General features: G+C 43.9%; 1 protein-coding gene across 3 annotated transcripts in view; it reads left to right on the top strand.

Moving 5' to 3' along the window:
* LOC122002286 (polyadenylate-binding protein 2-like) overlaps positions 1-24,624 on the top strand; it is a 37,851-nt gene that overhangs the window by 5,108 nt on the left and 8,119 nt on the right. Inside the window, exons 2-4 of one of the 3 annotated variants that reach the window (XM_042557404.1) lie at positions 13,419-13,597; positions 13,666-13,771; positions 14,180-14,250. In XM_042557404.1, the coding sequence (XP_042413338.1) occupies positions 13,496-13,597; positions 13,666-13,771; positions 14,180-14,250 (279 nt within the window). In that variant the 5' untranslated portion in view covers positions 13,419-13,495. Of the gene's footprint in view, positions 1-13,371; positions 13,598-13,665; positions 13,772-14,179; positions 14,251-22,721; positions 23,241-24,624 lie in introns of those variants that run through there. The other 2 variants (XM_042557405.1, XM_042557406.1) reach the window with 2 other exon arrangements.

The following is a 24,624-nucleotide window of genomic DNA, read 5'->3' as shown; positions in this document are numbered from 1 at the left end:
CGGGAAGAGGAAAATAGGAGCAATACTTCCCGGGGCGAGATCAACATTATTGTTGGTGGGCCGACCGGAGGAGACTCCAATCGAGCCAGAAAGGCGGGCGTCCGACAGCTCCAGATCCACGCAGTCGGTTGCAGCCAAGAGCGGCCAAGTGGACCGAAAATCACTTTCGGGCCCGGGGACTTAGAAGGAGTTGAAGTGCCCCACGACGACGCTCTGCTCATTAAAGCGGTAATAGCAAATTACACTATTCACCGCATATTTGTTGACACAGGGAGTTCGGTCAACATCATGTTCAAGAAGGCGTTTGACCAGCTGCAAATTGATCGAGCCGAGCTGCTTCCCATGACAACCCCTCTCTACGGGTTTACTGGTAACGAAGTTCAGCCGGTCGGGCAGATCCGGCTGGCTACCTCGCTGGGAGAGGAGCCGCTCAGGAGGACCAGGACAATAAATTTCGTGGTGGTCGACTCTCCCTCGTCCTACAACGTCATTTTGGGACGACCGGCGCTCGGCGAATTCCGAGCGGTCGTCTCAACCTTCCACCAGAAGATGAAGTTCCCCGTCGAAGACAAGGTGGGAGAAGTACGGGGAGATCAGTTAGCAGCTCGGCGATGCTACATCGAGATGGTCCGAGCAGAATCCAACCCCGCTCGGAAGGCGCCTCGAATCGAGGTAAATGTCATCACTGAAAAGCCACCCTCTTTAATTTATGAAGAAAAAGAGGAAGTGCAGATTCACCCGACCCGATCGGAGGCCACGACTTTTGTTGCCTCTGATCTGGAGGAGAAGCAGAAGGAGGAGCTGATCCAATGCCTCCGACGAAATCATGATGTATTCGTCTGGTCGACACATGAGTTGCCCGGAATTTTGCCGAGCATAGCGCAGCATGAGTTGCATGTTCGACCGGACGCTCGGCCGATAAAGCAGAGAAAAAGAGATTTCAGTGCCGAGCAGAACTCCATCATCCGGGCGGAGGTCGAGAAGCTTCTGGAAGCCGGCCATATATGAGAAGTACAGTTTCCGAGTTGGTTGGCTAACGTAATATTAGTCTCCAAGTCGGGCGGCAAGTGGAGAGTCTGCATTGATTTTCGGGACTTGAACAAAGCATGCCCCAAGGACTTTTATCCTCTGCCCCGGATAGATCAGCTGGTGGACTCTACGGCCGGCTGCGAATTGATTTGTATGCTCGACGCCTACCAAGGCTATCATCAAGTGCCGCTCGCCCGGGAAGATCAAGAAAAAGTAAGCTTCGTAACGGTCGACGGCACATATTGCTATAATGTGATGCCGTTCGGACCACCTATCAACGCTTGATGAACAAAGTGTTCAGGGAGCAGATCGGGCGGAATCTGGAAGTCTATGTGGACGACATTCTTATCAAATCAGTCCGAACGGCCGATCTCTTCAAGGACATGGAAGAAACCTTCCGAACGCTACGCAAATATGGAGTCAAGCTAAATCCCCAGAAGTGCCTGTTCGGAGCAAAAGGAGGGCGTTTCTTGGGGTATATAGTGACCGAGCGGGGAATTGAAGCTAATCCCAGCAAGGTGAAAGCTCTACAAGACATGCCGCCTCCAAGAAATACAAGGGAAGTGCAGCGTTTGACCGGTCGGATAACCGCATTGTCCCGATTCATCTCCAAAACTGCCGACCGGAGCCTCCCTTTCTTCAAAATTTTACGCAAGGCCATTAAATTTCACTGGGACGAGGAATGCGACCGAGCATTCGAAGAATTGAAGACATATCTTAATTCTCTGCCTATACTAGCCAAGCCGATCGGGGGTGAGTCATTTTATATTTATCTGTCTTCAACTGAGCATGTTGTAGGCTCGGCACTTGTAAGGTCCAGCGGCGAGGAACAGCCGGTGTATTTTCTGAGCCACATTTTAAAAGATGTCGAATCTCGTTACACTGGGCTCGAGAAGTTGGCCTTTGCTTTGGTTCTAGCCGCTCGGCGCCTTCGACCATATTTCTTGGCTCACACCATCATTGTCCGGACGAACAGTCCACTAGGAAGAGTACTGTTGAATCCAGAAGCGCCCGGACGGCTCATCAAGTGGACGACAGAACTAAGTGAATTTGACATCCAATACCAGCCCCGCTCGGCGATCAAAGCACAATCCTTGGCTGATTTTGTGACCGAAGTGCAAAGGCTAGAGCCGGAAGCTATGTGGAAAATATATGTGGATGGGTCTTCCACTCGGCTCGGAAGTGGGATTGGAATATTGCTGCTATCACCCCAAGAAGAAAAGATGCACCTATCCGTCCTGCTGGACTACAAAGCCACCAACAATGAAGCAGAGTATGAGGCCCTCATAGCCGGATTGCAGGCAGCACGGCATGTGGGAGCCGGTCGGGTGACTCTCTATTCGGATTCACAGTTGGCCGCTCAGCAACTTTCTGGCACCTTTGAGATCAACAGCGTTCGGCTTAAACTCTACGTTGAGGCCTTTGAAAAACTTAAAGCTACTTTCCGAGAGGTTCTTATTCAGAAGATTCCCCGAACGGAGAACCAGGCAGCCGATGAGTTGGCCAAACTAGCAAGTTTTATAACGCCGGTCGCCATTCAGCAACCAATTGAAAAAGTATTGCTGGTGGCGCATGTCGACCGGATGGAAAGCCTCACATTTCCAAGCGACTGGAGGGCACCCATCATAGAGTTCCTCCGCTCGGGAGCTACATCAGCTGACCGGAATGAAGCCCAGTTGCTGAGAAGAAGAGCCGGTCGGTTCACACTCATCGGCGATCAACTTTACAAAAAGGCTTTCTCTCGCCGCTGTTGAAATGCGTGAGCTCGGAGGACGACCACATTCTCCAAGAAGTACATCAAGGATCGTGCGGAGGGCATCCGGGCGGACGATCACCGGCTAAGAAGATCCTGTTGGCCGGATACTTTTGGCCAACCCTGCAAGCAGACGCCGCTCGGACCATCGCGACGTGCCTTTCGTGCCAGAAGTATCACAACTTCTCCCACCTACCGGCAGAGGAGATGAAGGCATCAACCGTTTCGTGTCCGTTCGATCAATGGGGAATGGATATTGTGGGTCCATTTCCGATGGCGACCGGGCAGAGGAAATTTTTGCTGGTGGCGGTCGATTATTTTTCCAAGTGGGTGGAGGCCGAGCCACTAGCCAGGATCACCGAACAGATGGTCAAAAAATTCATCTGGCAACACATCATCTGTAGGTTCGGTATCCCTCGCCGATTGGTTTCCGACAATGGGCGGCAATTCACAGGGAAGGTGCTAGAAGATTGGTGCAAAAGCTACGGCATCGAGCAACACTTCACGTCCGTGGCTTACCCCCAAAGCAACGGTCAAGCCGAAGTAGCCAATCGGGAAATTCTCCGTATTCTGCGCGCTCGGCTCGACCACTTGGGAGGAAGTTGGCCGGATGAAGTGCCGGGCGTTTTATGGGCCATCCGAACGACTCCTAAGGAAGGAACGGGCGTCACACCTTTTCATCTAGTGTACGGCGGCGAAGCGGTCATTCCGGTTGAAGTCGGCGTCGAGTCCGTCCGGGTCCAATGTTACGATGAAGGCAACGCCGAGCGGAGGAACATGGAGCTGGATTTGGTTGATGAGGAGCGGGCCAAGGCATCCGTTCGGCTGATGGCGTACCGTCAACGGATGAAGCAAAACTACAACCGGCGCGTCATTCCCAGATCATTCCAGGTCGGCGATCTTGTCTGGAAGAAAGTCAAGCCGGTCGGCGACGTCGGCAAGCTTGAAGCTCCGTGGGCATGCCCCTTCAAAATCATCGAAAAGCTCCGCTCGGGCGCGTATTATTTGGAGGATGAGGACGGTCGGCAGCTAGATAGGCCGTGGAGCGCAAACCATCTCCAGCCTTACCGGGTGGGGTGAAAGGTGTGCCAATGTAAATCATCCTGTGTATTTTTTTCGACTGAATACTTGAAATGCAGAAATGAAAAATCAAGAGAACAAATATATGGCATCGTCAACGAAAAAACGAAGGCCCCGAGCCGCTCGGCCGGAGGTAAATTATTCATGCAAAATGCTCAAAAAAGCGAAGGCCCTCGAGCCGATCGGCCAGGAGGTGTATATATTTACTCGTAAGCGAATGACCCGTGCTGTTCGGCCGGACATAAATATTGTTCTAGCGCGGGATATGATACGAAGGCCAAGGTCGCTCGACCTGGTAAGGAGTTAGCCTTGAAAGGCCGACGAGCTCCGTCGTTAAAGATCGAGAGCCGCGCCGACCGGCTATAAATATCCGCGCCGTCTAGCCCAGACGTTAAACCGTAGAGACGAGCCGGCGTCTATAAACTCTCCGAGCGGAAGACCGTCTAGCCCAGACGTTAAACCGTAGAGACGAGCCGGCGTCTATAAACTCTCCGAGCGGAAGACCGTCTAGCCCAGACGTTAAACCGTAGAGACGAGCCGGCGTCTATAAACTCTCCGAGCGGAAGACCGTCTAGCCCAGACGTTAAACCGTAGAGACGAGCCGGCGTCTATAAACTCTCCGAGTGGAAGACCGTCTAGCCCAGACGTTAAACCGTAGAGACGAGCCGGCGTCTATAAACTCTCCGAGCGGAAGACCGTCTAGCCCAGACGCTCAACCCCAGCGCCGAGCCCGCCCGAACAAACTCTCCGAGCGGAAGACCGTCTAGCCCAGACGTTAAACCGTAGAGACGAGCCGGCGTCTATAAACTCTCCGAGCGAAAGACCGTCTAGCCCAGACGTTAAACCGTAGAGACGAGCCGACGTCTATAAATCCCCGAGCAGAAGACCGACGACCGACGAGCTCCCTCGTTAAAGATCGAGAGCCGTGCCGACCGGCTATAAATATCCACGCCGACGAGCTCCGTCGTTAAAAATCGAGAGCCGCGCCGACCGGCTATAAATATCTGCGCCGACGAGCTCCGTCGTTAAAGATCGAGAGTCGCGCCGATCGGCTATAAATATCCACGCCGAACCCGCGACTGTGAACTTACTGGACGGAACTAAGGACGCCAAATAACGAGCGTTCGCAAGTACTAAATTAATTAAGTCCGATCGGCCATCGGTTTGCCAATACTTCGCATTCACTGAATGCAAACAGTATAGCCAATCGCTAAACGATTTCAAGGAAATCGAGTCAATTGATTGACCTGATCGGTCGTCTAGTGGGAAACACGTGGAGCTTCACTGACTCTACCAATAAGCACCAAACAGACAAGAGACGGCAATGAAGGGCAAACAAAAATAGTGGCAAAGGAAGACAATTACGCCGATCGGCACATGCAAAAATTTTACATCAGCAGAGCGGATGAAATACAGAAAGTACTTGGAAGAACTCGCTTCACTCCGGGTCCTCAAAATTAAAAAAGGCGTCCGGGATATCGTCAATCATAGCCGCCAGATCTGAAGAGGAAATGCTCAGGTCAGCAGGAAGGTGCCCCCCTTCTTCCAGTACGCCGTGGTGACCTTGACCGCCTCGGCGAAAGTTGAGGAGACGTTGCCACCAAATTTTGAGCCGAACCGCTCCGAGCGGAGGTATTCTTGGCGCGCTGCTGCTAGGCGACTCGGCTCTCCCTCCTTGTACTTTCTGAGCGCCGCTCGGGAGGTAATTAGTGAATCTTGGAGAACTTTTTGGTCCACCTCCGCTTTAGTGCGTTCAGCTGAGCGCCCATCCCGTTCGGCAGTTAATTGGGCTTCCAGATCCTTAGATTGCTGATCTAGGGCTCGGACTTCAATTTTCATCTTGTCCAGATCAGCTATCGCTCGCTTCTTCCGGGCAGTAGCGCGTTTGGCATCCGCTTCGCGCTTCTTGACTTGGCCCTCTAGCCGAGCCACCTCTGTAGCCAGGTCGGCGGCCTTCTTCTATTCGGCCTTGAGGGCTTGTTTCCCCCGCTCGGCCGATGGACCCCCCGAGACTTGGAGTTTTTCCATGAGATCCTCCAGCTCGGCTAGCCGATGGCTAGTGGCGATTTGCTCGGCCCAATGCTGTAAGGGAAATAATAAAATCAGGAACCAAATAGTAGCAGGGCACAAGAAGAAAAATGAACCTACCTGAGTGGCCTGTTGCATGTGGTTATCGCCGAGCTGCTTAGGCGTCATGAGGGCCACCCGAATCTGGGCGTCCTCGAAAAGTTTGGCGAGTGGACCCGTCAAGGTTATTTCATGAACGGGGCTTGATGGCCGATCGGCAGACAATAAATATTCCTCCGATGGGAATCGAAGGGTAGTCTTGATGGTCGGGTGGTCGGCCGGCACTTCCTCAGCCGCAATCGCCTGGCCCGAGGACTCCCCTATGGTTGAAGTCTCGCCCAACCGTCGTAAGCGACGACGAGTCCGTGGAGGAGAGCCAGAGGGCTGTGCGGTGGGCGAGGCCACGGGGGTCCTGATCTGCGACGGCGTGCGATATGGCGAAGCAATCTCGATCGGCGCCTGTAGTTCGCCCTCTGGGGTCGGCGGAAGGCTGGAGTCCCTTCGACGTTTCCGCCGAACTTCCAGTGGTGAATCCCTGGCCTGGGGGACTCCCAACTCGGCTGGAGCAGAGGAAATAGGATCCGCCTCAACCTCTGTTGAAGCGGATTGGGTAACTTCTGTTTCAGGGGCGGAATGCGTCCCCCCCTCTCCTGTAGCTACCGAGCGGCTGGGGATTAGACCCCGCTCGACGAGTTCTTTTTTGGTAGCCGCCTCAATTTCCACGGCTTTCAATTTCAGATGATCAGTAGCCTTGGAGCGCCACATGACTTCAGCTGCAGTAGAAAAAATTAAAATCAGTTAGACAAAAAAGGCGAAGTGAGTAAAGAGTCCTTACCCATGCGGTAGGGAAGATTGGCCTGAACGGGAGATAATCCAAAAATGTACAACACCCCCTTGAGAAGCAACTGGTCGATTTTGTACCGCTGACCGGACAACCAGTTTGCCGCATGAAGGTAGGCTGGATTGCTTCTGAATTTGCCAAGCTCCGGCTGGGTCGGCACATCGATCTGCCATTTGGTTCGGAATGCTGGCCGCTCGGGAAGCCGTATATAGAAGAAGAACTCCTTCCAGTGCTTGTTGGAGGTCGGCATATTATCAAAAAATTTGAAGCCTATTCTACTTTGGAAAATAAAAGTGCCCAACTCGGATTGTTTGGGGTAGAAGAAGAAGTGGAATATTTTGGGGTCAAGTGGAATACTGTGCAGCCTAAAGAGGACGACCACCCCGCTCAGCAGCCTAAAGGAATTCGGCACAAGTTGGCCGAGCGGGATGCGGAAATAATTACAAACTTCCAAAATAAATGGATGGGTAGGAAATCTAAGGCCGCCCTGGAATTGGTCCAGAAAAAAACAAATGGTACCGATCGGCGGGTTATGGGGCCGGTCGGTCGGGTCGGCTACAACTATTTCATGGTCGTCCGGGATCCCGTACGTCCGAACGAGACGCCGAGCGCCCTCCTCGTCAAATTTACTCTCCATGGTCATATACCAGGGACCATGAACATCAACAGCGGGTACGGAAGTGCTCGCCATGACTAAAGTACCAAGAAAAAGAAAGAAGGAAGCCGAAAGAAACTCGGAAACGGAGGACAGATAAAAGTTCGCAAGCAAGGGGACGAAAGGAGTTCACCTCGAAAGGGAAAGGCCGAACGAAAGGAAGGGAGAAGCTTATTGAGGGAAGATGAACGGAGAGGATCACCAGAAAGTCGAAAACCACCAAGAGGCAAGAACTAGGACAGCCGGAACAATCCAGCCGTGGGCACCTTCGACGGAGGACGCGCAATTAAACAGAGAATGCAGCGTAAGGGCGAAGACGAAGGCTTTATGCGAACGAGGCTGGTCAGCCTCGTCCGTCGAATGCAGGTCACGAGAGACGAGGTCATCATCTAACCGTCCATTTCAAAACAATCGGCGTCCCATCGTACGGATCATCACCGTCACGCGAGAAGAGCCACATGGCGCTCTGTCACTAGGCGCAATTAATGCGCCCATACCGCGCATGCTTCGACTTAATGAAAAGGATTTGCGTAATTTTCGAGAAGATTTAGACAAGCAAACATCCACGTTGAGCGCCAAGACATCCAAAACGAAGAGCCGAGCGGCTGAATTTGGCATAAAGGCCGAACGGCTCAAGGGATATTATAAGCGACGGTAAGGCGACGACCGCCCGCTCGGACACATAGTCCAGTCAGTCGGACTCACTGCCTCCTTCGACTAGAGAGGCAAGTGATCCGGCGGTAAGAATGGGGGACCCACTTCCTGAAGGGTCCCAGCCTGAGGACGGATGGAGGGCTGACTAAGCGGGTAATGGCCGCGTCAAGCAGTTGAGCAGGTCCGAGCGGAGCCAGAGATAACCTAGCCATAGGCTTGGGTTTCCGACGCCAAGGCGGGAGGACTGAATAGCCGAGCGGGTGTCTGCCCGGCTGGAACCGAAGGGCCGAGCGGGTAGTTCGTTCGGCCAGGATAAGGGCGAGGATACAAAGGTTAGCCGAGCGACCTATTCGCTCGGCTCGGGATATGGTATGTCAGCAAAGGCATGATGATTAGACTGTACGCAAGATGGCACTATTAAAGGCCCCACCATCACGTCACGGAAAGGTTGATACAGTAGTGATATGGCCTTATGGATGCCCTTCTGACAGGTCCACACCTAGGCATGGTCGAGAGCAGGTGATTGTATCAACAGTATGGTCTTAGGGATGCCCTTCTGACAGGCCCACACCTGGGCATGGTCGAAAGCAGGTGATTGCTTCGATTGGTGTGCCCAGGCTCCTTTGAGAGGTCTATATAAGGCCTCCACTTCTTCAACTGAAGGTACGAGAGTCTTCATCCTGCAGCCACTTTCTTCATCTATTTCCTCGCCTGACTTGATCGTCGGAGGGCCGTCGCCGGGACACCCCCCCCGGCTCGGTTTTGTTACAGGTTGGCCGGAGCACTCGAGGATCCAGCGGGGAGCGCCACATCCCCAGCGTTCGTTGACCCCTGGTTCGGACAGGATCACTATTATTTTTGAGTTGAAAGTCGTGGAGGAGGGTATTTTCATTTGCAGGTAATTCACCCCTCCCCTCTTGACGGACCCGCTGCACCAACAGAAATCTGCTCGAGAAGGGCGAAATTGGGTTCGGGTGAGCCTTATTTCGGTTGGCTGAAATCACCCAAGCGAGTGGAGCGAAAGATCTGGACCGAGGCGAGCAGAACTGGAGCAGAGAGCCCGGATCGCAAAAAGTCAACAAAGTTGACTTTAAGGGTCCGGACGCTCGGAATGCGACTTTTGACCAGATCACGTTTATTGTGATCCGTTGCGAAAGGGATAAAGTGTTATCCCCTTCCAGGCTTCTGGAACCCTCCATGCGCCCCGACCAAGGCTATAAATATAGCCTTGGTCTAAGAAGCTAAACAGAATAAGCAATTTGAAATTTAACAAGAAATTGTAACAACACTTGTGCACTTTTATTATTTTATTTAGCTTTCTTCTTTCTGTGCTTACACTGATGTAAAAGAGGCTTCTCTGCCTGAAGGATAATTTAATGCGATTATCTTTCTTGGATTAACAACATCCCTAGTTGTAACCAAGTAAACTCCGATGTTTCTTTTCTTTTAAGTTCAACCTTTAATTATTTATGCAAGTGTTCTTTTAAAAGTCCGAGAAGGGTATTTTGGTTTTATTTGTGTAGGGATATTCAACCCCTCCGACAGCTGGCCACCAACGATCCCCAATAAGTAGTATCAGAGCCAGGACGCTCCAAGAGGACTAACCGCCGATCGAAGCAAAGATGATGGCCTGACCAAGCATATACTCGCCAAAGTTTGAGGGGGAGTTCGCTAGCTGGATAAAGCGAATGCAGGTATTTTTTAAAACTGTTTTCGATTTACTTCTAATAATGAAATTTGGTTTTATAGAACCGGAAGGTAAGGAAAAATACCAGTGGACAAAAAAGGAGCAGGTCGACTACATGGCAAATAGCTAAGTAGAGTTTCATCTGCTGAGTGTCCTTTCGCCACAAGAAGTCGACAAGATCGGCAACTACGATTCAGCAAAGGAGCTTTGGGAAAAGTTTCTTGAGCTATACGAAGGGGCATCCGAAGCCAAGCTCGCAAGATGGGACTTACTTAGCAACCAGCTGACCAACCCACGGCTTGAAGAAGACGAAACAATTGCGCATCTTCACTCGAGAATTAAGGAGCTCATCATCGGGCTATTGAATCTCGGAGAAAAGGTAAGTAACTGAGATTCGCTAAGGTACGCGTTAAATACATTCCCTAGGAATATGAAATGGACTTCACTAGTAGATGTTTTTTTATATCTCTAAAGACTTAGAAAATATTACCTTAGAAGAATTATTTTCTACGTTTGAAGTACATGAATCGAGATGTGCAAGTATGAAGGAGCTGAAGCACAACATCGTCCTCAAGGCAACGAGAGACGAACATGAGTCAGAATCTTCTCTCGACGACGAGAAAATAGTAATGATGGTAAGGCGCTTTAAAAAGTTGTTTAATTAAAAAAAAAACTAACCATCCGCAGGGTAAAAAGAAAAGGACGGTCAGATGCTACCACTGCAATGAAGAAGGGCACGTCAAAGACAACTGCCCCAAACTAAAGAACAAGGACTAAGACAAAGGAAAGAAGTCTGTCCAAACAAAAAGGTTCAAGACACTAAAAGCAACGTGGGGCGATACGTCGTCCGAATCAAAAATCGAGGCCTTCTCCGGACTTGCATTAATGGAAAGTCATCAAGACGAGGACTACAATTCAAGCCCGTTCGAAATGAGCATCAAAAACATCGATGAAGGGGTAACTACGTCAGAAGAAAGCAGCAGTTCAAGGGGAGCCACGGATAACGAGATCGACAAGGTGAGTCAGGTACGATCTCTCCCTACCGATAAATTATTTAAGTTTGTTAAAATATTAACTAAAGATTGTTGCAAATTAGAAAAAGAGATTAAAAATTTAAAATTAATTATAGATAAATCTTATCCGTTAGAAGAGTTTGATAAAGTAAAATTAGAAAATGATAATTTGCAAAAAATAAATAAATAATTTAAAAAATCTTACATGCTCATCTAATACAAGTATTAAAAAATTTTATGGATTAAATTGGTACCTCAGATACCATAAGGGATAAATTAAAAACATTTCAAAGAAATTTGTCCCGAAGAAATTTCTAATTAATCCAGTTGGCTGGAACCTATATTGGGTTCCAAATTTTTGTTTTACTTGAACTTTAATTTAGACTTGGCGCATTCAGCCAGAAAATTAAACGTTTAATTTCCTTATACGGCTTTGTCTAGAAGTGGTTGATGATTCAATAACCAAGAAGACCTAGTGTCTCGCCATAGCCTGAAGGTCAAATATTGGAATAAAATATTTAATTGACTAACTGATAAAACATTAAATTGAAATTAAATAATGCTTTAAAAAGCTTTTTCAAACATTTTTTGAAAATTACTCAAATGTTTTTTTGCAAAGTTCTCTAAACTTAAAAATTTCTTTTGCAAAGTTTTTAACTTAGAATTTCTTTCTGCTTTAATTTCTTTTTAAAAAAATGATTGCAATTTTTTTTGGTGATATAAAAAATAATCTTCAAAATTTTCAAAGTTATAACCCTTAGAGTTGTTGTGATACCCATTTTTTAATATGATCAAAGGAGGAGAAGGAAAATATTAAGTCTAGGGAGAGGTAGATCAAATTTTTGCACTTTCATGCAAAATTTATTACTCTTGATTTATGTTGATTTATCCTATCTTAACTTGGGTTCCTTACATCAAAAAGAGGGAGATTGTTGGAACTCCAAGTTGTTTTGATATGATCAAACAAATTAAGTTAGGTCATGTAGTGTTTTGACCCTGTGTCTAAGTGTGCAGGAATTTAGGAGTACAAGAAGTCGAGCGGAAAACGCATCTAGTGAGAAGGACGACACATGAGAGAGAGCCGATGGGCTCGGTGCGTCTGAGGGACGAGATGCTGCCGAAGAGTACACTGGCGGACGAGAAGGGAGCGTGCGGTGTTTCCGAGGGACGAGAAGCCGGAGTGGAAGATTGTTCGAGGAGCAAGAGACCCAACCAATGAGAAGGTCGACACGGGAGAGAGCCGACGGGCTTAGTGCGTCCGAGGGACGAAGAGATGCGGATGAGTACGTTGGCGGACGAGAATGAGGCACGCGACGATTCCGAGGGACGAGAAGCCGGAGCGGAAGCCTGCTCGAGAAGACCGAAATTGGGTTCGGGTGAGCCTTATTTCGGTTGGCCGAAATCACCCAAGCGAGCGGAGCGGAAGATCTGGACCGAGGCGAGCAGAGAGCCTGGACCGTAAAAAGTCAACAAAGTTGACTTTAAGGGTCCGGGCGCCCGGAATGCGACTTTTGACCAGATTACGTTTGACCGTGATCCGTTGCGAAGGGGATAAAGTTTTATCCCCTTCCAAGCACCTGGAACCCTCCAGACGCCTCGACCAAGGCTATAAATATAGTCTTGGTCCAAGAAGCTAAACATAATAAGCAATTGAAATTCAACAAGAAATTGTAACAATACTTGTGCGCTTTTATTGTTTTGTTTAGTTTCCTTCTTTCTGGGCTTACATTGCTATAAAAGAGGCTTCTCCACCTGAAGGAGAATTTAGTGCGATCATCTTCCTTGGATTAACAATCTCCCCGGTTGTAACCAAGTAAACTCCGGTGTCTCTTTTCTTTTAAGTTCAGTCTTTAATTATTTAATTATTTATGCAAGTGTTCTTTTAAAAGTCCGAGAATGGTATTTTAGTTTTATTTGTGTAAGGTTATTCAACCCCTTCGACAGCCGGCCACCAACGGTCCCCAACACATGCTTCCCAAAGTGAGTCTACTTCTCAAACCTTTCCCTGAAAAGACTCGTCAGTAAAGTGTCCTTGACACAGTACCTTAACAGGCCGAGCATATCTCTGAAGTGACAGTGGAAGCTTCTGCCGTACGATCTTCTGGAAACCCATGCTCGGCGTCGACGACACCAACTCTCAAAAGGATATCACTGGATATCATCAAAAGTATACTGCTGGGCCGAGCGGGTTGACCGCTCGACCGAAATTCCACCGCCAGGGTGCTTGTCTGGCCGGCGACCGGCGGCGACGGCCGGCTACCAAAGGCGTCGGCGGCGATGGTGGTTGGGGACCGGCGACCGGCGACCGGCGACTAGGGATATATTCGATATTCAAATTTTGGTTAAACAATGAGCTCGTAATGTAATCGGATTACATAGTATTTGCTTTGTAATCCAGATTACAAAATTTCACTACCTTTTGTAATCGAGATTATATTACATTACAGGTTTAAAGTTAAACAAATAAAATAATTTGACTTATAATATAATTCTGATTATATTACAAGACATGTTACACCCTACCAAACGTAGCCTAAAAAATAAAGAAACGAAGAAATCAAATAATAAAAAAGTGTAATTTGGTCATTTGGTTGCTTCGCCTGGATCCTGTGTGAGGGAGTCGATTCATGTCTTTATAGTCCGTGCGGGTACCTGCCGAAGCGAATACGCTGTTTCGATCTCCTCTCGCCAAAACCAAGAGGAGGAGCCGGCGGTCATGGACGAGGAAGAGCACGAGGTCTATGGCGGTGATATTCCCGACGTGACGGACATGGACGCCGACGTCGACATGTCCCAGCCTGGAGAAGCGGACACCAAGGTAGGCTCTGCTCTTGTTTATTTCCACCATCCCTAGTTCCTGATTCTCTTTCGGGCGTCCTGTTCCAGGATCTGGACGAGATGAAGAAGCGGCTCAAGGAGATGGAGGAGGAGGCCGCTGCCCTCCGCGAGATGCAGGCCAAGGTTGAGAAGGAGATGGGCGGCGCGTCCCAAGGTCACCAAATCTCTCTCCTTGTCCATTTCAAATATTGAAAATGTCGAAAATTCTCTTCCGATCTCGTGGAGTGTTTGTATCCATGACTTGATGAATTTCCTAGATTTTTTTTTTTGCTGGGCATGTTCATAGGAATTATGTAATCAGAAAATTTGGTGTGAGAGTAGGAATAGCATTCTTCGTGCTTGAGAATCACCCAATGAGATGCCAAGATGCGAATTTGCTGTTACAAACTTTCTATTTTATGATAGTATAATTTATTGGTTAAGCAACCAGAAAAGAATCTATTGTAACATGCCGATCTACTTCATCTACATGATCTTTGCAAATATCTCTTTGAATAATTGTTTTTATGAGGTTTATCTTACCTGTGTGCATAAATATAATAATTTCCCCTCTTATATTCAGACTCTGATGGTGCAGCCGCGAGTCAGGCAAGTAAAGAAGAGGTTGATGCTCGATCAATATACGTTGGTAATGTAAGTTTCATACTTCTGTAGACTTATCTAGAACTTACTCGGGTGACTCTTTGATCCTACATAATGTTTAACATTGTACTATCGTTTACAATACAATTTGGGTATCTTTTCCAACACAATTTGTCTTTGACAAATCAATTGTTTATTGTTCAAAGCACTTTATTGGCAGTAACTGTTTGCTCATCGTGCGTTTGATGGCTGCTTGTGTCATCAATCATCTAGTGATGTTCTTTGGCATTCTAGCAACATAGGTTATAAAGTGCTTTGGTGAGTGCTTAGACATAAAACTCAGGATTGTGGCAGCCCTTTAAATTGTCTCAAGTTATGGATATTGCCAAGGTTCTAAAATTCGCTAGGCGCTAGACTGACACCTAGCGCCTAGTCCCGACTAGGCGCTGCTAGGCGGATTCCTCGGTAATAAAATAATTTACATAATAACTGACATATTATAACTCCAACACAATAACATCAAATTTAAAATGAGTTCAAAATTACACAATTAATAAAATATCATTGGACTCAATATCATCGGACACAAACTGAACATCAAATTTATTCTACTTCTTCTTCTCCATAATTTTCAACAACTTGTTCTTCATTGGACACAAACTCAATATCATCATTATGATCCTCCTCTTCTTCGAATGCAAAATCATCCTCGTGAAGTTCTCTCACTTTAGAGCTTCTTCGGAGTTGTAGATTTTCATCTGCTCCACTTGCTTCATTAACCATTTGTCATGTGAGCCCAGAATCTAGTTCAACTTCATCATCTTCTCCACCATCCACAATCTAATCTTGTGCATTTGTAGCATCTTTTGTGAGGACATCGACATTCTTTTCTTTTTCTCTTTTTTGTTTGTTCAACAATCTAGCATTAAATTGGACAAATACTAGATTGTTCAATCTATTGACATCCAACCTATTTCTTTTCTTTGTATGAATCCAAAAAAGAGAGAGAGAGAATAAATATAATAGTTAGTAACATGAATCTAAAACTTTAAAAATTAATACTTACTTTAATTAAAGACTTAAACTCCTTCGAATGCACTCCAATTTCTTTCACACCTAGATGAACTTGTAGTTAATGAAAATATTCTCAATGCTACTCTTAGTAAGTTGGGTGCGTGAGCACTGTATGTACTCCACCATACACATGGATCAAATGTATCATTATTTTTTTCACATGCTTTTGCTGCTAATGTTTTTCCAAATAACCCAACCTTGTCTCTATATTTTGCCAATTCCTTGTTAATAATTGTATATGTAGATCTAACTCATTGACATGCAAAATTTCCATGCATTCAAAATCCCCATCGCGACCTCCTCATAAAGAGCAATAGAACTATCTTTATAGTAAAAATAGGGATTCAACAAAAATACAGTGGTATGTAATGATGTATCAAGTCTATCCTTTATTTTTGACTCAATAATCACTATGATAGGCTGATAATTTGATTCCATGTTATTCAAGGCCACCTTGATGTTTTCTTTAGCTTGAAGAAGCTCCTCATATAGAAATCCCATCGATGACTTTCTATCTCCATCTACCAATCGAAAAACTCTTACCAAATGTGTAAATATTTTTCAAACAAAGTGTCACACCATTCCAAAAACTCATGCTCATCACATTAGAGTAAGCCAATTTTCTTTTGTTTGTTTTTGACTATTTACATTTCTCCCACATATCACTTGTAAACATGGTCCTTAAACTAGATTTTTTTTTTCAATCAAACTTTGCAATGTGAGAAAATTCGATGCAAATCTGGTAACTCCTGGCCGGACTATGTTTCTCTTTTTTGACTTCTCATCAATGACAAAGTCTTATGATGAGCATAAATGAAGATGGTAAAAGACTTGGCTTGCCCAATAACCTTTTTATATCGTGGAAGCTTGCCAATACTTTCAAGTATGAGATTAACGGTGTGAGTTGCACATGAACTCCAAAAAATCCCAAGTCGCTTTTCTCTCATCAATTTAGCTGCAACCATATTATTAGTGACATTGTCTGTTACAATCTGAACAATATTCCGAGCTCTTATTTGTCTAAGACACTTGTCAACATACTCAAAAATAAGTTCAGTTATATGTGCCTTGCCTGAAGATTCCATAGACTCTAAAAATGTAGTACCCAGCTTGCAATTAACACACATATTTAAGATGCTTCTTCTTTTTCTATCACTCCATGCATCTGTCATGATCAAGCACCCATTCTTTGCTCATTCTTCTTCATGTTTTTTTAGCAATTGCTTTGTTCTTTCAACTCCGGCTTTCAACAATGGCTCCCTAAGTTGATATTGAGTTGGAGGCTTGAATCCTGGTACAAATTGACTTACTGTCTCCATTAGTTGCTTGAAGCTATCATTATCAATATTATTGAATGGGATTCCATTTTCATAAACCTATCTCCCTGTTGGAGCAATCCCAATGGTTCGTGCGACCATATATTTTGGTGTTTGGGCAAAGAGTTTAAGTTAAGTTCCCTCTTGTATTTGATATGTCTATATGAGTGTGCAGGTTTGTAGGATACAAATACGATTCAGTTTGATGGCTTCAGGTTCGGTGAAAGATGGAGCATCCGAGGGACCGTGGACAAGGCAGTAAGGACATAGGCCGAGGGAAGCGATTTCGAGGCATACGTGAAGGATTGCATTAGGGACGAGTCGCAGGCTTGAATGCATCCGAGGGACTAGAGCCAAAGGAAGTAGGTTTAAAGGCAAGAGGTAAAAGCTGTGAAGAAGAATCAAGTGAGTCGTAAGGGTTTGAGTGTGAGTGAAATGTATTCGGGAGAGGAAACCCTAGGTTTAGGGCTGTACCAGTCGACTAGTACTGGACCAGTCGACTGGGAGTGACCATAGAGAGGTTCTGTACCCGAACGGCAAGGATCAATCGACTGGTGTTGACACCAGTCGACTGGTAAAGAGCCGTTGGCTAGACACCAATCGACTGGTGCAAGGACCAGTTGACTGGTAACGATAAAACAACCTTGCTGTTTCTTCCCAAGCTCTATAAAAAGGAGCTTGGGATGGCTAGCCAAGGTGACGAAATTAGACTTAGTTAAAGCCTAATTAGTAGTCATTAAGGGCTCAAGGTTTTCTTTGTGTCCAAGTGTTCTTGGTTTGTGTTGTGGTGAGGTTTCTCCACCCACAAGGAGTTGCTTGAGTAGCCGGAGTTTGTCGGGGGCTAATCCACCGAAGGATTGAGGAATCGTCTACCTTACGAATAGCCGTGGAGTAGGAGCCCTAATCTCCGAACCACGTTAAAGGAAACGTGTTAGCGGTTTGCTTTCTCTTATTGTCTTTAGCTTTCATATTAGTTTGTATTTCCGCTGCGCAAACTAACAATTGTAGGAAGTGATCAAATTAGGGGTAACGTCTATTCAACCGCTCTTCTAGCCGGCCATACAATCCCCAATACTCCCAACATATTGTTGAACTTGTTGAGTTCTCTCTTTAAAAAGAGTCTCATTTATATTTTTTTGGCGAAGCACTTTACTCCCATTAGAGCTTGCATTTTTTGGAGCAATTGTCGATGCATATCTATCCATGGGGCCAAGTAGAAGAGGTTTTTTAATTTTATCTATTCCTTCAATTTCGTGACCTTCTTCTTCGTCTAGAGAAATAATCACCTCTGCTCGGCAACTTTGTTCTTTTTCTGCTCCTCCCTTTTAAAATAGTCTGTTTGCACTTATTTTTATCTTCTTGAGATACTTTTCGACAATCAGATACATTTCCAGGTATATTTGTTATGTGCTCCTTGATCTTATACACTTCTTGGATATCGTTTTTTCATACAATGTGCATTTAATTTTGTCGAGATTCTTAGGATCAATTGACATTCCAAACTCTCATCTAATGTCATTTGACGTTCTCTTAGGAATTCCGGATTCAAGTTGAGTGACAGTGTCACGCCCAGAGGAGTCCTTGCCAGAGAAAAATTCGCCAACATCTCCCCTGTACCGGTGACAATCTGAATCCATAAATACACAACCCTCAGGGTCTCTCAATCCTCGGCCAACACGGCCGGAGCATAAGCAATAATTTAAATAAACATTTCACGCAGTTATATATATATCAAACCTACTCCACTACAGCGAGGAAAACACAACGCACAACGGAAAACCATCGCAATGGAAAACATGGGCAGCATACCAAAAATCTGAAAATCATCGCAGTGGAAAACATGGGCAACATACCAAAAATCTCGATATAGAATACATGAGTGCAAGAACTATACATCACAAGTCTAGTTCACATAACAAGGAACTAAAGTCCGGAAATAGAAAACTATATCGACACAAAGTGGGGACTAGCAACTGGAACCTTCTGACGACTTCAACCTGAAATAGGAAGTAATCAACGGTGTGAGTTCAAGAACTCAGCGGGTATCGAGCAGACATGCATAGTAAGATATAGCTATCAACAATAATCATGTAGTACAATCTTCTGAATAATAATAGGAAATGCAAAACTGAACAACAGAAGAAGCTATACTCACCAGGACCTCCTATCCGGATACAAGGGTCGTCAGACCAAATACCTCATCTCTTCTGTATGCATGTCAATCATATACAACCACCAAAATGTAACAATCATAAGCAATAAATGCAATCCATACATATGATGCAAATGACATGGTCCCCTGACGCGCCACCTCACACGCGATGGTGAGGTCGAGTGGGTAGGGCTATGACAACCGTGCACTCTGCTATCACTACCTCTGAGTGACCGAGTGGACAGGATGCTGTCGGAGTACACCTATCCTCCTACCCCAAACATAATTGGGGAGCCTAAGCTCTCATCTCCCTATGTCATATTCAAGAGGAGGGATCCTTGCCCACTACCACGTTGCAGTCACACTACCCATGAGCGAACCAGCGGAGCCCTGACAAAGCAAACTGCGCACACCCTGCCTGATGTACCACTAACTCATGAGTGGTTGTGTATACAGATCATGTAACTGGTGATGTGGTCAACTATAAAGGAGCTGCCAATCGCTCAGTCTGCAATCATGCAAAATGATGCATGACATTAAAGCATGTAACTCTTGAAAATATCAACCTCCATATAATATGTACCAAAAGGAAAATCGAGTCCATAACAAGGATCTAGGTATACATGCTAGATAATAAAACTAGGTACACATGCCAGATAATAAATCTAGGAACACATGCTAAGTATATCTAGTAGCTAGGCCTATACTCGATAATGCATTGTATGTCTTTACTTCTATGAACATAAATACACATGGCAGGAATCAAGAGGCATAAACATAAATGCATAATAGATAATAATATGAGCATACTACGGGTATCAAGTAGTGACATACCAAGCAAATATAAACATAACAATTACTACTAGCTATAACCTATTATGCATATCAGAATGACAATATCAAAAGAGATAAGTCAAAGGTACCCACATCAAAACGAAGATCGTATCAAATAATCTCCACGTTGTGATGCCGTCTCAACAGAGTCCTGCATCAACATATTTAGCTAATTCAAATTACAAAAATTAGCTAAATCCAATCCCCAACTGATCCAATTAGTAACCAACCATAACAAGAAAAATCTGAAATCAAACCCCCTATCCATTACATAATCACATTAGATTACGCCAAACCTGAAACAATTCTAACGACTTACCCAAATTCTCAGATGTACAGCTACTGATTCGCAGTCGGAGAAGTTTGCTGTCGCAAGTTAGTGGCTGGAGCTAGGTGAAGCTACTGTCCACCAAACCATACACCCTAAATCAGCAAAGTATCTAGATCCTACTTAGATCAATCAAGATTAATTCAACCACCTTACCGTAAATCTGTGTCGGCAGTGCCAATGATCAGGTCAACAAGCCAAAGGGGTGTGATAAGGCGCTCGGCTCCGCTCCCGGTGAGCACTTGGTGTTCGCGGCCAAGAATTGGTAGGTGACAGCCAAGAAGAGCCATTGGACAGCGATCGGTCAAGAAGAGGCGACGGTGGAGAGATCTCGATTGGCCAGATGGGTGGAAGAGGGGAATCGGGCAGAGGCGAGAGGAAAGGGGAGGAGGCAAGGGAGAGGGCCGATGGCTATTGTACGCGTGGGAGAAGAGGAAGTGAGGCGTCGTCCTCGGGTTGAGGAAGACGATTGGGTTGGTGTCGTGAGAGGGAAGGGAGAGGAAATCAGGAGAAGGAGGTTAGTGCTAGGGCACGGTAATGGTATTAGGTTTATAAAATTTGACTTAGGTTTAGGAAAAATCAAAACCTAAGTTTATTCCTCAATCAGCTCTCACTAAATGGTTATTCCAAACAGGCTTTTCCCAAGTCTATAAATTCATCCCCTTAAACTCGTGATACGAGTTTCGAAAAATTTCCAGAAAATTCTTAAAAATTTCTAAAAATTTCCTTATAGTTATTTGTCCTTTTCGGTATTTATAGACAGATGCCGTCGAAGATGGATTGCTCGCTATTGTAATTGTGACAACCTGAAAAGTGATTTATGAATAAATTTATAGGATATAAATTAGTTAAAAACATTAATATAAATCAGTAAAAAAATATTATCAGAATATAAATATAATTTATATGAATTAAATAATTGATAAAATTTATTAGATTTTTTAACATTTTAAATATAAATTTATGAATATAAATATGTTTATATAAATTAATAAGATTAGTTAGAATTTTTTAATTTTAAATATAAAATATCAGAATATAAATTACTTAATAATATTTATTAGAATTTTTAAATTTGAAATATAAGCTATAGTTATCATTTTCCTTCTCAATCAATGTGATGAGGTGATATCAAAATTATTATATGTCAATGAATATAATTATTATAAAATATCATTTTCCTTCTCATCACAATCTGCATTCAGAAGCTTCTGCCACCATTGTCAATGAAATTATTATATGTTGTGCTTCTTATGAGGGGAGGAACTATGGATTGAAATAAGGTGATAGAAAGATTTTCTCAGTGACATCTTTCACCTGCTTCCTTTGCTGGAAATAGAGAGGAAGGGAAAACTAAAGATAAAAACTTTTCCTACTTTTCCCAATTATCCTTTTATCGAATTTGAACAGAAAAACACTGTTTGGTGCTATGGAGCTCAAATTCGACCTTAAAATTTTGTTTTTTTTTCAAATCTATTTTGATTAACATATTTTGATTTTAAAAAATCAAGTTGTAAAATTCAAGGGTCCCTCACCTTTCATTCCCTGCAAGGAAACAATTGGAATGAAAATTCTAGTTATTTCCATCCCTCCATGGAATGAAAATTCTTTTCTAAAAGATTGATCTTTATTGTTATGTTGGATGTATTTAATTAAACAACTTAAATAGAATACAAATTGCTGGTTGATTGAATTGTTGCAAAGTCATGCATATGAAAGACAAGAAAAAAGCAGATAAAAAGTAAAGTGTCTATTGTCTAGCACAAACAAGCTAAATATGAGGTCAAATTTTGCTAAAGTAAGCTAGACTGTAGACTTTAGTTTCAGGTCAAATTATTTTTTTTACTTTTTATATTACTTTTCTTAGGCAACCAATATTTGTTTATTTTTAGGATATTTTATATTGATTTGGTTAATCGACTGTTCTGAGGTCATCACATCTCTATCTTGATCTGGACAATTTGGGTTTATTTTGCTTTGATCCTGAGATGGAAATCATTTTTAAACGTGCCTTTATGTCTTGGCGAGGGAAATTAGGTTGTTTTCTTATTGTTAAGAGATTATCTTTTTATTAATTTGATTCATAAAATAATGCTTCACTATGGTCACTTCATGCCTATTGTTTTGATGAGAAATGATGACAACAGATTGGTGATCCTTGTTCATTTTGCTTCCATCCTGGGAGAAAACTTGTTTGAGAATGGCTTTTTTGTCTTTGCAAGTAAAATTAGTTGACCTTGTTATTGAGCTCAAGTAGTTATCTTAGTGGGCATGCTCTTGCTTGAAGTACCAACAGTAGCTATTCCTTGGACAATTGTATTCTTTTTTTCATTTCTCTCTCAAACAAATTTCCAAGGAAGTTCATTAGAGTGAAGTGTTGAATCAGTTCTCTAAAAACTTCTAGAAGCTCAGTAACAAAGACCAAAGAAAGGCTATCATACTAAATTTCATACAAGCTACATTTTTTCTTTCCAATAATGGTCAATTTCATTCAAGTTGGAGATTCATTCATCTGAGCCTTTGTATCTACTCTAATATCTTTAGCCTATTATCACTATAGAATTTTAAAAAACTTTATCCCCATAGTTACTGTCAGCTAACTCCTGCAATTTTATATTTATTATGTTTTGTTTGTAATTTTACCCTATGATTCATGTTTCTTTTTATATTTTTTGCAACAAAGTGGGTTTGGAATGAACTACTAATTCTAGTATCGATTACATGTTTTTCCTTTTTTTCTGTTCTTGGGTACATTTATTGATACACCTTTGGACAATTCAGGTTAATGCTTTTTAATTCTACATCTAACAATGTGCAGGTACAGATATTCTGTTTTTGGAATTGAGTTGTCTGATGCTCAATTTTTGGGTTCCAGAAACTTCTTGTTTAACTAAGCTTGTAGTCTTGGAAAAAAAGATTGTGTATTGATTGATTGATGGAAAGGGATGAAAATGGAAATGAGAAAAAGAGTACTTAAAAAAGTTGGGGGAAATTCTGAGGGAGTTGAAGAAAATGAAAGAGTTACAAAATATAGTAAAAAAGTGGTAAGGGAAATAAAAAAAAACAAAGCGAAAAAGAAAAAAAATAGTAATTATATGCGCAGAAGATAGGAAAGGCATGGAGATGGCAAACTGGATGGTATCTTTGACATTAATGCTGATAACTTAAGGGAAAGGCTTGATAGTTGACAGCTTTCTGTTAATGGCAAATCCAAGCAAGTGGAGTGAAAAATTCTTTCTCATTGTTATCTATTTCTTCATGACGCATATGCAACTTTAAGTGCTGGAGCCAACTGATTCTTGGAGTTCCTTGAAGTCTCTTATTGCGTTGCAATATGGTGAGAGGTCCTTGATCTCTTGCGTTTGACCTTTTAAACTTCTCCTTCAATTGTTTTCATCTACATACTATGTACCTATTCCTTTATGCAAGAAAAAAACATCTACTTATTCTTAAAGTAGATATGTAATCAGAAAATGTCTTGTTTTTTTTGGCTGACTAAATTTCTGAAAATTGATTCATTCATCCTTCTCTCCAAACAGATCTGCATAATATGTACTTTTACAAGATGATAGAGGATTGAACTGGGTGAGGAGTCTCTAATAATAATGATCAGCTAACTACTTTTCTTTGTTTGGAACTGATATGTACTAAATGAACTTTTATTTCGCTGGAATTCATGGAATATGGTTCTTTCTTTGCAAACTGCAGTTCTGCAAAACAGATCAATCAATGTTACTCGCCACTCTTTTTATTCATCCACACAAGAAGTTAGAGTGTGGTGTGGTTATAAAAACAAAATGTTACTATTAGGAGCAGTTAGGTGAAATTAGAGAAATGATTAAGATATAAAAACACTAAAGGGTGATAAACAAATTTTGTTTGGACAAATTGAATTGATAAAATTTGTAAATCATCTTCATCAAGCTGGGTTAGTCTACTTTTGGCAGTCAATTATATCAATTGTATCCCTTCATTGGAGTAAAAGGTGAAGTTGTCACCTTAGCGACCCTTCTAGGGCGGCCCTATACTCTCTGGAAGGGAGTAAATCAGGGAGAGGGGGTGTATTTGCCCTTGCGCAGTGGCCCTTGTTAGGACCAAAAGTAGCTAGAGGGAGGGGTGAATAGCTCGTCGCGTTCGCTCGTTGCTCGGCGTTGCTTGTTCCTTCAAAGATGTGCAGCGGAAATACAAAGAAACAATCACACAACGCTAACACGGTTGGTTTACTTGGTATCCACCTCACAAGAGGTGACTAATCCAAGGATCCACACCAACACACACACCCTCCACTAAATAAAACTCTCCTTTATGGTAACTACCAAGGGCGGAGAAGCCCTACAAGACTCAATACAAGAAGAGAGGGAAAGGATACAAGAAATACAAGCTTACAAGCTTACAATGAGTATAAACCCTAACCCTAGCTTCTCTTCTTGGCTTTGATCCGCCTCTTGACTTGGAAAACTTCCAAGATCCTTCAAGAACTGGCGATCTGAGCTTTGTGAGTTGTGGAGGAGTGGCGAGAAATCTGGAGTGAATCGGAGAAGAGATGCCGGAAATGAACGCCTGCGGCCTTTATCGACGCCAGACGGTCGGATCCCGATCGATTCGAATGTTCTCAATCGATCGGGAGGCTTTGGATCGATCCACGGATCGATCCGGCGCCTGTCGCTCGAAACACGGATCGATCCGGCGCTTATCGCGCGAAGCTCCCCAATCGATCCACG

This window comes from Zingiber officinale, chromosome 7A (genome assembly GCF_018446385.1).
Source record: "Zingiber officinale cultivar Zhangliang chromosome 7A, Zo_v1.1, whole genome shotgun sequence".
NCBI lineage: Eukaryota > Viridiplantae > Streptophyta > Magnoliopsida > Zingiberales > Zingiberaceae > Zingiber > Zingiber officinale.
Note: the sequence above shows the minus strand (reverse complement) of the source record. Positions and strands in the feature narration are given on the sequence as shown.